At 33.1% G+C, this 12,735-nt stretch overlaps 1 protein-coding gene across 2 annotated transcripts in view; it reads left to right on the top strand.

The window, feature by feature from the left end:
* The window catches only part of LOC144841033 (histone deacetylase 4-like), a 57,009-nt gene that overhangs the window by 40,359 nt on the left and 3,915 nt on the right, over positions 1–12,735 (top strand). For both annotated transcript variants that reach the window (XM_078697184.1, XM_078697185.1), the window contains exons 10-24: positions 2,308–2,401; positions 5,005–5,179; positions 5,561–5,729; positions 6,236–6,388; positions 6,697–6,748; positions 6,979–7,095; positions 8,029–8,162; positions 8,509–8,626; positions 9,007–9,116; positions 9,624–9,821; positions 10,187–10,306; positions 10,575–10,672; positions 11,148–11,266; positions 11,863–12,087; positions 12,439–12,577. In XM_078697184.1, the coding sequence (XP_078553310.1) occupies positions 2,308–2,401; positions 5,005–5,179; positions 5,561–5,729; positions 6,236–6,388; positions 6,697–6,748; positions 6,979–7,095; positions 8,029–8,162; positions 8,509–8,626; positions 9,007–9,116; positions 9,624–9,821; positions 10,187–10,306; positions 10,575–10,672; positions 11,148–11,266; positions 11,863–12,087; positions 12,439–12,577 (2,021 nt within the window). The remainder of the gene's footprint in view (positions 1–2,307; positions 2,402–5,004; positions 5,180–5,560; positions 5,730–6,235; positions 6,389–6,696; positions 6,749–6,978; positions 7,096–8,028; positions 8,163–8,508; positions 8,627–9,006; positions 9,117–9,623; positions 9,822–10,186; positions 10,307–10,574; positions 10,673–11,147; positions 11,267–11,862; positions 12,088–12,438; positions 12,578–12,735) is intronic.

Raw genomic sequence — 12,735 nt, 5'->3', positions numbered from 1 at the left:
AAGAAGTTACGCGCGCACGCGCATTTAAAATTTCAAAATGCGCAAAATTAATTTCTAATCAACTTTTTATGCGTTTCTTGTCATTTTGAGCATGTCAAAAATTCCCACGGGCGCGCAATTGTTTACGCACGCGGTGCGCACGTAGCGTTAAAAACATATTTTTTTCTCTTGAATTATATTTTTCAAGTCTTTCCTAGTAATTTTGAAAACAATTTAGACCTTTTCCAGTTTAAATAACGCCATACGAACACGTTGAATTAGACAATTCGTGCGCGTTTTTTATGAAAAAGCTTAAAAAATCGTCAAAATTATGTCTTTTTTTAAACAGTCATAGTTTCTAAAGTAAACCGTGAACCGTTTATTTTTATTACAAAATCTAGAAGTTGATGAGTTGTAGATATCGGATCATGCATCGATAAGGCTAAAAAAACATTGTGACGTCATCGTATGGCCACACGAATGTAAAATATAGGATTTTTGTCTCTTTCGTTATTGCTCATCACATTCAATGGAGCGCATCACGCTTATCTGTATTCCTTTTTCTCCTAAATTTATATATTGTGTAGGTCAATCAACTTTCTTTAGCATGAGATAAAAATATTTTAATTTTTATGACGTCATCATGCCTAAAAATTTTAATTACGTGGGTCATTAATTTCATCTTTACAGTAAATTTTAATCTGTAATAGCTCGTAAGAATAAAATGTGATAATCACGATTAAAACGTTTTCTGGAAGCTATTGGATTGTAGATACGAATTCATGTAAACATTTTGCCAATCGGATGTTGTGACGTCATCATATGGCCAGTTGAATAAAAAAAGTCGTATTTTCATATTTTGCGTAATAGTTCATCACATTTAAAAGGGTGCGCATCTATATTTTACGTATTCAAATTTCTTCTACACGTTAATATGTTGTTTCTGAGATAATTTCCTTCTGAAATTGCTATCTAAGTGTTTCATTTTGATACCGTCGCCATGTTAAAAATTGGAATAAATGGCGGGTCCCGTAATTTCACCTATTCTACACTGTATGTAATATGTATACAGCTTATACTGTTTGCATGTATATACTATATGACACAAAATTCAGCACTAACAGCATGTCATATTCTTCAGTTCTTGTCATAATGCCATAATCTTTATCTGTGTGCAATATTCCAACGTATGACGTGCACGTGGCGTTTGTCGTGGTGCGGATAACTAACTCGTCAAAGTGACGAGTTTCATGTCTAGTTAATTATTATTTTAGCTATTTCAGGATTGTAGCACACATGACTGATGATTGTAAGCATAGTGTTATGTATCTCTAGGTTGTTAATCATCTCATTGTCAACTATCCACTCACAATCTTTTCGATGTCATTCCGAATTTCAATAATGTCATTTAGAATTTTTGGGGTTGGTAATGCAACAATTTAAGTTGTATTGTATGACATTAAAGAATATTAATTTTATTTATTACATGCAAATTCTATGTCTGAAATAAAGGATGGAGGCAAACTGAATTGATTGAGTTCAATCTTCAACGACTACAGAACTCGGCTGCTCGAATCACTACCTTCACTAACCGTCGCTCTCACATTACACCTCTTCTTCGAGAACTTCACTGGCTCCCCATTGACAATCAGATCAAATTTAAAATCTTGCTCCTTACATTTAAAGCACTTCTTTGTAACCAACCTGCTTACATCCGTCAATTAATCACCATTTATGTTCCTGGACGGACTCTTAGATCATCTGATGATTTCTTACTCTCTGTTCCACGCATAGCTACTAAAACCTTTGGTCATAGATCGTTTTTTTTTTTGCAGCACCCACACTCTGGAATTCACTCCCCGCACAAATTAAACACTGCTCTTCTGTTGCCTTATTTTAAAAATTGCTCAAAACTTATTTTTTCGACCACTAACATGCATAGCGCCATTGATTTTGTACCTCGGTCTTTGAATTGAGGCTTTATAAATTTTGATATAATAATAATAATAATAATATCAAAGTATCTTTATTCTTAAATTAAGAAACTGATAAATTAAATACATGTCAATGTCATATGTTAAACATAGTAAGAATGGCATAAACATCAAATCTAATTGTGTATATTGAATTTCTGTCAATGTCATTTGAAAGTGATCATAATGTGTCTTATCAGATTTAATTGTATATAATTGTATATAATTTTATATTATGCAACTCCTAAAATAGATGTTATTTGTACCATGGAGGAATTATTCTAAATACTAACATACTACCAAATACCGATCCAGCCCATGTACTTTTCATTAAATTGTTTCTTTCTTTCCACAGACTACTCCTCTAAGTAAACGTGTAATACACGGGAAGGGGCTAGCGATAGGCCCTGGTATACTTGCCCCAGCTTACATGACAACAGCTACACCAGGTGAGTTGCCCCGGAATATCATCGCCACTTGGTCAAAAACCTCTCAATCATCTTATAATACAGTGATTAATTTACTATAGGTAATCCTGGGCCATGTGCCTAAAGACATAACATTTAAAAAAATTAAATAGATCAGAGAACATTTTGGCCAGTGCAACATAGAAAAATGATAGATTAAACTACTTTATTGCTACTCATGAAATAGGAAAACATGCAGTGCAAAATTATATTTCCTACTTAGACTTAAGATCGATTATCAATAATCAAAATTATTAAATGAAAATATTCATTGTGGACGTCAACCAACTGCCTGTTTTGAAAAGTGCCCATAATTGCATATATAATATTATCTTTTTAATAAATGGGTAATTTATCATAACTTGTATAAATAATTAAAGGCAACTACCCAACGTCTGGTTTATATTAGATTCAAAGAATTTCACTTTTTATTTTGTTAAGAGCGAATGAAACAACAATACTATCGCCTATTTTTAAAACGTTAATATCCAGGCATTTCCTTCTTGTTATTAGTGTTGAGTATTTTGTTAAGAATTATTAATGTGTAATAAATCTATGTCCAAAATAATGAAAGTCAAACTATATAATATAAAACTCTACCTAAAGCTCTGTCTACACTATCAAACTTTATGTAACAAAAAAAGTTGATGTGCCCATATATATTATTATTATTCATTCACATTTATTTGAAACAATCAAAGAAAAAAAGCAAGCATACATTTACAATAAGTTAAATGGTAACAATAATAATAGGAGCTGTTTCAGGGATCGAAAATAGAAGTAAAAGCACTTGTCTTATACCAACCTCTAAATTGAAAAAAAAGACAAATAATCAACTGTATGACATATCATGTACTAATGTTAGATATATAAATAATAATCAACAAATTCATAAATGTTTCAGATATTTCATTTAACAAATATATGGACACAATGATGTCATATCACAACCATATTTGGGCTCATCACACTTTTTTTTGGTCAAAATAGTTTGGTAGTGTATACAGATCTCAATACTCAATTCACACATTCCCCTGTGTCTTAAACAAGTTAAATAACACACAGTTTTATATGAATTATTGTTTTATGATTAAATTTCTCTGTAAACAAAAAATATTCTTTAAAAAATTCAAATTGTTTATTTTACTGCTCTTTAATATTTTATTTGTTTATTCCATTCTTCTTATTTATTATAGTAACATTTTATATATATTATTTAATACTACTTCTTGTATTGCCATACCATGTTGCTTATCAACTTGCGATTACAACAACACGTACATTCTGCAAGCTAATTACCAAGGATAATAATATACTATTAATAGCACAATCTATACTGCAAACACTTGACTAAATAATCACGTAGTGTTACAATAAAAATTAATTTTAGCAGTAAAAAAAATCTTGTGACGTACATATTATATTTTGATGTAAGATTTAGATAAACCGTAATTTCATAAAATAAACATGATTATTGAGATTTTTTTTAGTTCATAGACAAGTAAAGAATTAAGGCTTATCACTGGTGCGTGTAATCCAAGTACAGTACTTTGTTACAATAACAGTTTTATTTCACTTGATTAGGGATCTTCAGTTTCTGCTTGATTAAAGCTCTGTCTATACTATCAAACTTAATGTGATATGCCCATATAAGGACATGATGATGTCATATCACTACCATATTTGGGCATATCACTACCATTTAGGCACATCACACTTTTTGTTTGTCAAACTAGTTTGATAGTGTAATTTTATTAACTTATGACTCAATAAATTAGGAATCACTGACTTCTGTAAATTGTAATTTTGTTTGTACAAAACAATTAGGTTTAAATTACTGAATTTCAGTCGGTATTTAACATGTGTTACTGAGATTCATGTCAATGCCTCATTTGTGTTTTATATTAAGATATGGAAGACAAAAAAGTAGAAAACAAGATTAAGGAGACTTAAAACATACTATATATAGACTGGGCCAATAACCATGTAATTATCGCATTGATTATAATTGAATTCATGAATTTAAATTTACATTACTAGCATAATTACTTGAATTTCAGTAAAAATAAATCTGGACTCTGATCTATTCACTTTCAATAATACTGTACATATTCATTTAATAACCTTCAAATATAAATTAACAAATTATTTAAGCTGTTAAAATTTATTTTTAGCTTGTATGTTTTTGTTTTCGCTTGTCTGTAAATTAATTTTAGAATAACATCATGCAAAAATAAGGCTGTAACGTTGTCATTTGGCAAATAGAATTAGTTGTATTAGTATGACACCCTATTGAACGGAACAAATATTAAGGTGCCTACAGTTGAGTAAAACACATCTTTACAATCTTTTTTTGACGTCGTCTTTATAATATTGGTTGAAAAACATGCAAAATTTATTTTTTTAGTAGTAGTGGAAAGGAGCAGTTTTAGTTTTTTTTTAGCCTTTTCCCTTTATTGGGTTGTTCCAGTATGAAAAGTTTATCGGGTCAAAAAATAAATAGAGCCAGCAGGTAAGTTTTAACCAATCAAATACCTGCAATCTATGTATGTAGTTAATAACTATTTTAAAATTATATTTTTCAGGTACAGAAGTTAATAGTGCATATAGTGGGAGTAATCCTTCTCTCGTCCAGACTGGCTTACCAACCATTCCTTTAGTACCAAATGCTGTGCTTCACCCTATGATGGGCTCCCTTCCTGCCTTCAAGGATCCCAATACATGTGCAATAGCCCAGGGCATGTCACAACGGATGATGGGGTAAGTACACTCAATGGTGATCTTTCTGTATCACTCTCTAGTTTGAATACGATATTACCCTCTACCCACAATGCAACTGACAGTGTCCATGATCTCATTTAGTGGTGTTATTATCAATGTTGTTGCAAAAGTTTATATTTTACTAAGGACATCCGGGCTACCCTTTTTTGCAAATCGAACACTACAATCTCTTATTGATTGCGCATTTTTTCACTTAAGTTAAATATTTAAGAACACTGTGCATGCTTTATAGGCTCAATAAAAATAGTGACCAGGAATTAAACTAAGTTGATCAATCTTTTTACCTCTTCTGAAACAAATTTTAAAAACTTGGCATGTTTATTCTGTGAGTGATATCCTTTCTGTATAATTTGTTCACAGGCCTGTACACCGCCCTCTAGTTCGAACGCGATCTGAGCCTCTACCCACAAACCCAAGTCAACAGATTCAACAGTTACACCAACAGCAGCGGTTGCTACTTCAACAACAACAACAGCAGTTTCACCACCAACAACAGCAGCTTCTGCAACGACACAAAGCCAAGCAAGAGGTACATACTTATTATTTGTTGTTGAAAGGTCTATCTACACTGTCAAACTGAAGTTTTAGTTTAAGTTGTTTTAAAATGATGTTTTTATGTTTAAATGTGTCGTAGGGCCCCTCGGAAGAGCAGTTTTATTTTATTACTGAGAGGGCTACCCTACTGAAAGAAAACGAAATAAATAAATAAATAAATGAACTAGTTTGACAAAAAAAGTGTGATGTGCCCAAAATATGGTAGTGATATGACGTCACCGTGTCCATATATGGGCACATCACAATTGTCACTTATAGTTTGATAGTGTAGACAGAGCCTTGGCTGCTTTGGTAAGATTTTGGATGAGGCCTTTACAAGATGACATGCAATTTGTTTCATAATATAAAAGTCTTAATTAAATTGAAATTGGCTTTCCTATGAATTTGGTTTGTTCTCATAGATGTATATATTCCCACTACTATTTTGTCAGCTATGTAGACGAAAAGAAATAACTTTTTTTTTTTTGCTTTAAATTGTAGGCGTCAAATTATAAACGTCTCCATGATAGCAGGGTAATCGAACGGTATGTTGAAGAAGATGAAGAAGAAGAGGCAGTTCAACAGATGGCAGATGTTGTCAAAGTGAAACAGGAACCAGTAGATAGTGAAGAGGAGAGAATTAGGTTACAACAGGTGAGTGAGTTTACGAAGCAGTAATGTGAGGATGACGACTGAGTGATTGTTATTTTAAAGCTCGCCACAACTGGCATTGCATAGGGTTTTGTTCAGTCATCATGATTTATTGAATGACTGAAAACAGTACTGCTGTAACAGCTCAGGCTTGACAATATCTGTGTGCGTCTGCCGAACCTTCACAACAATACTTGGTTTACACAATGTTTTCATCCTATTTCCAAGTTATACAGTTCATGTTGACAATCATTACTGGAAAAATTAATGATTTCAACAATTATATTTAATTTTTCTTTTGAATTTTTCAGGAACAAGAAGAGTTGATGAAACAACAATCACTAGGGCCATTAACACCTTCAGGTAAATAACATTAAGGATACCAAGATGAAACAAGTTTTTAGTCTTGCAGATTTCATCATCTTTATACTCTTTTTCAAAATATTACTTGTCAGTTATTTATATTGCTGGCCTGTAGTGTTTCTGTATTCTTTTTCAAAAATTGCTTAAATTTTATTCTATTTGCTGTGGGTAAAATGAACAACCACCAATGTAAATGAGAATTATGAATTATTTTTAATGATGATATGTAGGTCTTGGAGATGATTTGAATTCTATTCACAAACCAATAAGTCGGACAAAGAGCTTACCACCAGGTACATCAAGCACATTCCCAAGAAATGACCAACTCAGAAATGATTGTACAACTGGTAGGTTGGTTTAAGTAGTATCCCTTGGTGTTTTAAGTTATATCCCTTATGGTAGCTTGCAGGCCTTGTCTAGGTGTGCTACAAATTGCAATCCTCAATACATTCAGGGGTGCTGTAGGTGTGATGTTTGTATTTTGGTGTGTAGAAGTTTACTAAATTTAAGCGTGTTGTAAATCGCAATCCTCAAGGGCAGTTTAGGACTGTGTTAGATGAGTGATTGCACTCGTTCGCCTTAAAAGACAAGGCCTGAGCTTGGTATGTTTATATTAGCAATGTCTCAATGCTAATACAGATCAACAACTAGAAATTGTCATCTCACAGAACATGGCAAAACTGTATACCATCACTGGGCTTAAATGTATTACAATTCGTCCTCAGTTGAGAAAATTCAGATTAGGCCGTCTGCATACAAATGGCAGCCACAGAGCAGCATCTAATGATCAGCACACCAGGCGATGAAACCTTATATAATAGTGTAACATGTTCTTCATCGTGCACATGTACAATGTGTGAACATGAGACAAATTATTGTATGTCTTATCTGAAGGATGGGTTAATGAGAGTAAACCATCTTGCCTAAAGATACTGTATTTCTTTTGTTTTGTTTTATATATTTTTTTTTGTAGTTATATATATTGTACATTGTATATTATGTATTCCCATACATATTTAATTAATTAATTAATTTACATTTTGTTTTGATGTTATGTATCAGTTAGAACTTTGTGGCTTATGTTATTTGTAACTTTGTCTGTAAATTGGATGCACCATTAACTGATAAATGTGTGCCACCGATATAATGGTGATTCCTATGAATAAATAAAAATAAATACAAGCAATATGGAACAGACAGGTTTTGAATCCATGCCTCTGATTCTTTTACCATTACACTATATAGCACTGTCTAATATGTCAATCATTGTTGCTTTTTAGGGTTAGCATTCGATCAACAGATGTTGAAACACCAGTGTTCTTGTGGGGACAACTCAAACCACCCGGAACATCCAGGGAGGTTACAGAGCATATGGGCAAGGCTTCAAGAGAGGGGTATTGTTGCCGAATGCCACGTAAGTCAAAGATGGACTATCTTTTGTTTGTTTGTTCATTTTTTATAATATTCATCTTCAATTGAAGAAATTTTGATTATGTCCTCCACTGACCCATGGAACTTCAACATGGACAGATTTTTGGTCTATTATTTTTTATCTAGTGGTTAAGTACTCATTGTGTATGCAAATATCTCAACCTGAAGCCACTTTTATTGTGCTGAATTTTAAATAGAACACGCCTTTTGAAGATCTATGATAAAAATATGTTATTGCTCTTTTATTGATTTATAATTAATTGTAACCAACCCACCAGCTCTACTCTGATTGGTTGATTGATTTTTCTATATTTTTTTGTTGTTGACAGCAACTTCATGGGAGAAAGGGGACATTGGAAGAGATACAATCATGTCATAGCGAAGGATATACTTTATTTTATGGTACCAACAATTTGAATCGATCAAGATTAGACAGTTCAAAACTTGGTTAGTACATTTACATTGTCATTTATAATGTCATTTATAATGTCATTTACATTGGCATTTACATTGTCATTTACATTGGCATTTCCATTGTCATTTACATTGGCATTTACATTGTCGTTTCCATTGTCATTTACGTTGTCATTTACATTGTCATTTACATTGTCATATTCATTATCATTTATATTTTCATTGGTACCAACAATTTGAATTGACCATGATAAGACAATGCAACATTTGGTTACTTTCACACACAGGTCTAACCATGCAATAAAAAAAGAAACGTCAAGTATATTGATGCAGCAAGATCTATGTATTAACTACTTTTAGTGACTAAATAGTTAGATATTTATGACATATATTTATTTTATTTTGTTTGTTAGCAATCATTCCTCGGCTAAACTTTACCTATTTACCGTGTGGTGGTCTTGGTGTAGATTCTGACAATGACACTGTCTGGAATGACTACAATTCATCAGGTGCTGTGAAAATGGTATGTTACAGAGGGCAGCTATCAAATAGATACTTTTAAAGTAGAACCTCTATTAAGGGGACACCGTCAGGACCCAACAGGTGTCCCCTAATCTAAAGAACATATAAAGAATATGTTTCGCCTCGTTTGTTTCACAAGTGTCTTTTGAATACAAGTGTCATAAAGGAACCATACTGCTATAAATAAAAGAAATCATTTTTAAAATTTAATAAACCTATATTAGTTAATGTTTAAAGCTCTGTCCAGGAGTTTGATCAAATAGCGTGATGTTACTGAAATATAGTAGTGATATGATCATCGTTTCCATATTTGTGCACATCACGTTTTATAGTGTAGACAGAGCTTTAGACACTAGTTTGTATGTTACTGAATATGCTTCTTTCTAAACTGTTAATAAATAAATACTGTAAATAACTATTTACATGATGAGTCTATTTTATACTGTAGTTATTAAAGAAGATTTAACTTTTACTTACTAAACATAATTGCTTGTTATTGTTAATGTAGGCAGTGGGATGTGTAATAGATCTTGCTTTCAAGGTATCTACAGGATCTCTTAAGAATGGTTTTGCTCTGGTGCGACCTCCAGGTCACCATGCAGAGGTCTCACAGGCCATGGGCTTCTGCTTCTTCAACAACATTGCCATAGCTGCCAAACAACTGCGCAAAGAACTGAAACTCAACAAGATTCTGATTGTAGATTGGGTAAAGATACATTTTGTGTTTAGTTATTCTTGTACAGTTACTGTAAATCTTCTCAATAGAAACATTTACATTACTGCAGTAATTGTGTCAATGAAATTTACATTTCTGAACTAATTGTTTCAATGTGGCCGAGAATGCAGCATTCGGCAGTTTCAAAGAAATTGGCCTAAAAAAAACACATTTTTCGTACAAATTTTACGTTTTAATATAGCTTAATGGATAAAGGGGAAGTAAAAGGTGCCCCAACTCAAACAGACTTGTGATTTAGGAAGAGATGAGGAACACATTTCGGCTTAGTGCTATTATAATATAGATGTTTTAAGAAAATGGAAAATGAAAAAGACATAATTATTTTTGATTTGTAGGATGTACACCATGGCAACTCAACTCAGAAATTATTTTATGATGACCAACATGTACTCTACATCTCGTTACATCGTCATGACAACGGAAACTTCTTCCCAGGGACAGGTGCTTCTGACGAAGTGGGTATTTTTTATTAATGTTTAAATAAAACAGGAACAAAATGAATGTGCTGTGTAAAACTATTAAAAGTAAATGATATAAAACAATTTAAACTTTTAATCACAAAAAAATGTTCACCAGTCAGTAGATAAAAGTTTGGAAGGTACAGTAAATTTTTCCTATTAGTGTTATGATCAAAAATTTAAATTTATTGACTTAACCTTTAGAAAACTGTTCCATATTAATTTTTTATGTTAATAAAGTAAATGAAATTGTTTTTATTTACAGTGTGGTTGTGGTGATGGTCTTGGATTCAATGTGAACGTTGCGTGGCATGGTGGCCTTGATCCTCCCCTAGGAGATGCTGAGTATTTAGCTGCCTTTAGGTTTGTTGATTTCCAGCATTATGCAATTCAATTCAAAATTCTTTAATCATCCCACATGGGGCAATTCAAATAAAAAGGTCTGGATTGAAATGATCTTACAAAAATATACAAAAAATATACAAAGTAAGGGACCATGTGAAAATGTAGTTACTATAGTAGAATAATTTTGACATGATCCCTTATCATTTAAATGAACAATAATTCTTTTAAACAACTAGACTAAATTATGGCAGAGTTGGACAAAACATCTTCTGACTTAAATACCTGAATCATACGTTCAAATCAAATCATTGTCAAAAACAGTGATATGCTTCGTGAACTGGATTTGACGGTGCCGTTTTGTTAAATAATGAAAAATGAGTATTTCGATTTGAACAGCACCATTTTTCATGAACCATAACAGGTGTTAATGAAGCTTTAGCCTGTTTTTTTTTTTTTTTGCCATCCCATAATTTAAGTTCTTCACTTTTATTAGGACTATTGTGATGCCGTTGGCTAGAGAGTTCTCACCTGATGTAGTGTTAGTATCAGCTGGATTTGATGCTGCCCCAGGTCATCCAAACCCACTTGGTGGATATGAAGTATCGCATGCTGGTAAGTAGTAGAAGTGATTAGTTACATCATGCGGCAGGAACATTGGGATCTGTGCTTCCACACTCAAGTTTTTTAAGATTCTATGTCCAGTCGACGACCAACGATACATTATCCATAGTTCCTAGGTCCTAAGTTGTCGTGTATCATGCAGGGACATTGGGATGTGTGCTTCCACACTCACTATATATTGAACAGTTTTAAGAGCTTCGGCTCGTTGCATAATCCATTTTGTATCAAATACCATGTTTTCCGTTCATTATGATTTAGATTAAACTTATAGAAATATTCTTGTAAAAGAAATACTGTATATATATATTCTGGTGATACAAAATAAATGGTACGTCTAGTACCGCAAATATCTATATTAACAGTATTACATAATTTAAAAATGCTCTATAAGCATCTTAAAATGAGTGTGTATAAGTATGTGTAATTCCGCCCAGACGTCTATATATATATATGACATGTAATGATACACTATAGCATTATACTGGCCCATTAAAGTAAATATGTCTGTCATACAACCTTTGACACCACATGGCTTGTGACATGTGTATTGTATACAGTAAGTTCAGAGTGTCTTGTGTTTCATGTAGGATTTGCATATATGACTCGCCAGCTAATGACCCTAGCTGGAGGCCGTGTGGTGCTCGTATTGGAAGGAGGCTACGACCTGACTTCAATCTGTGATGCGGCCGAGGCTTGCGCCATGGTGCTTTTAGGTAAAGATGGACCAGAGTTACAGTTTTCCAGAGAGGTCATGGAGAGACGACCTTGCAAAAATGCTGTTTTATGCCTACAAAAAACTGTTCAAATTCAATGTAAGTAGAAAGTTCAGTATTCGTTTATTTTCCTCTTTACTTATAATTATTTCATCGACACCCAACAGCAAGATTGCTCGCCATTTACCGGATTGATAAATTGTATCGTACTTATAAACCAAGACTCATTTGAGACTTTGAAGTGGAGTACAAAGAGTTGTGAGTTCCAACCCTGGCACTAGCACAGGATTGAACCCCTGATATTGGGTTTGGAAGGCAAGCACAGTAACCACCAAATTACAACTCTACTAATCATGTGTTTATGCTAATATTTTGTGTCCATGTGTACTCGTGTTACCACTATTTTACTCAATCATAAATTATTACATTAATGAATGAATCATTTGACAGCCGAGTTCTGGACGAGTGTGAGGAACAAAGCTAACCTGGCAGCGTGTTCAGCTAGTGAGGCTGCTGACAAAGAACATGAAGAAACAGTTAATGCAATGGCATCACTCTCAATGCAAGTTAAACAAGAACAACCAGCAGAGTAAGTAACTAATTTTAAACATATCCCTTCTGGGCTCTCAGTTGCCCTCGATCCCGGGCAACTAAAAATGTACGTAGGGCAACTAAAAAATAAAATAAGAAAAAAGACCATGACACCAACTTACCAGATATCTTAATTTAGTCTGAACAGGCCCAGCA

The sequence above is a fragment of the Antedon bifida genome, chromosome 4, assembly GCF_963402885.1.
Source record: "Antedon bifida chromosome 4, ecAntBifi1.1, whole genome shotgun sequence".
Taxonomy (NCBI): domain Eukaryota; kingdom Metazoa; phylum Echinodermata; class Crinoidea; order Comatulida; family Antedonidae; genus Antedon; species Antedon bifida.
The sequence above is the reverse complement of the archived record's forward strand: the minus strand, read 5'-3'. Positions and strand labels throughout refer to the sequence as shown.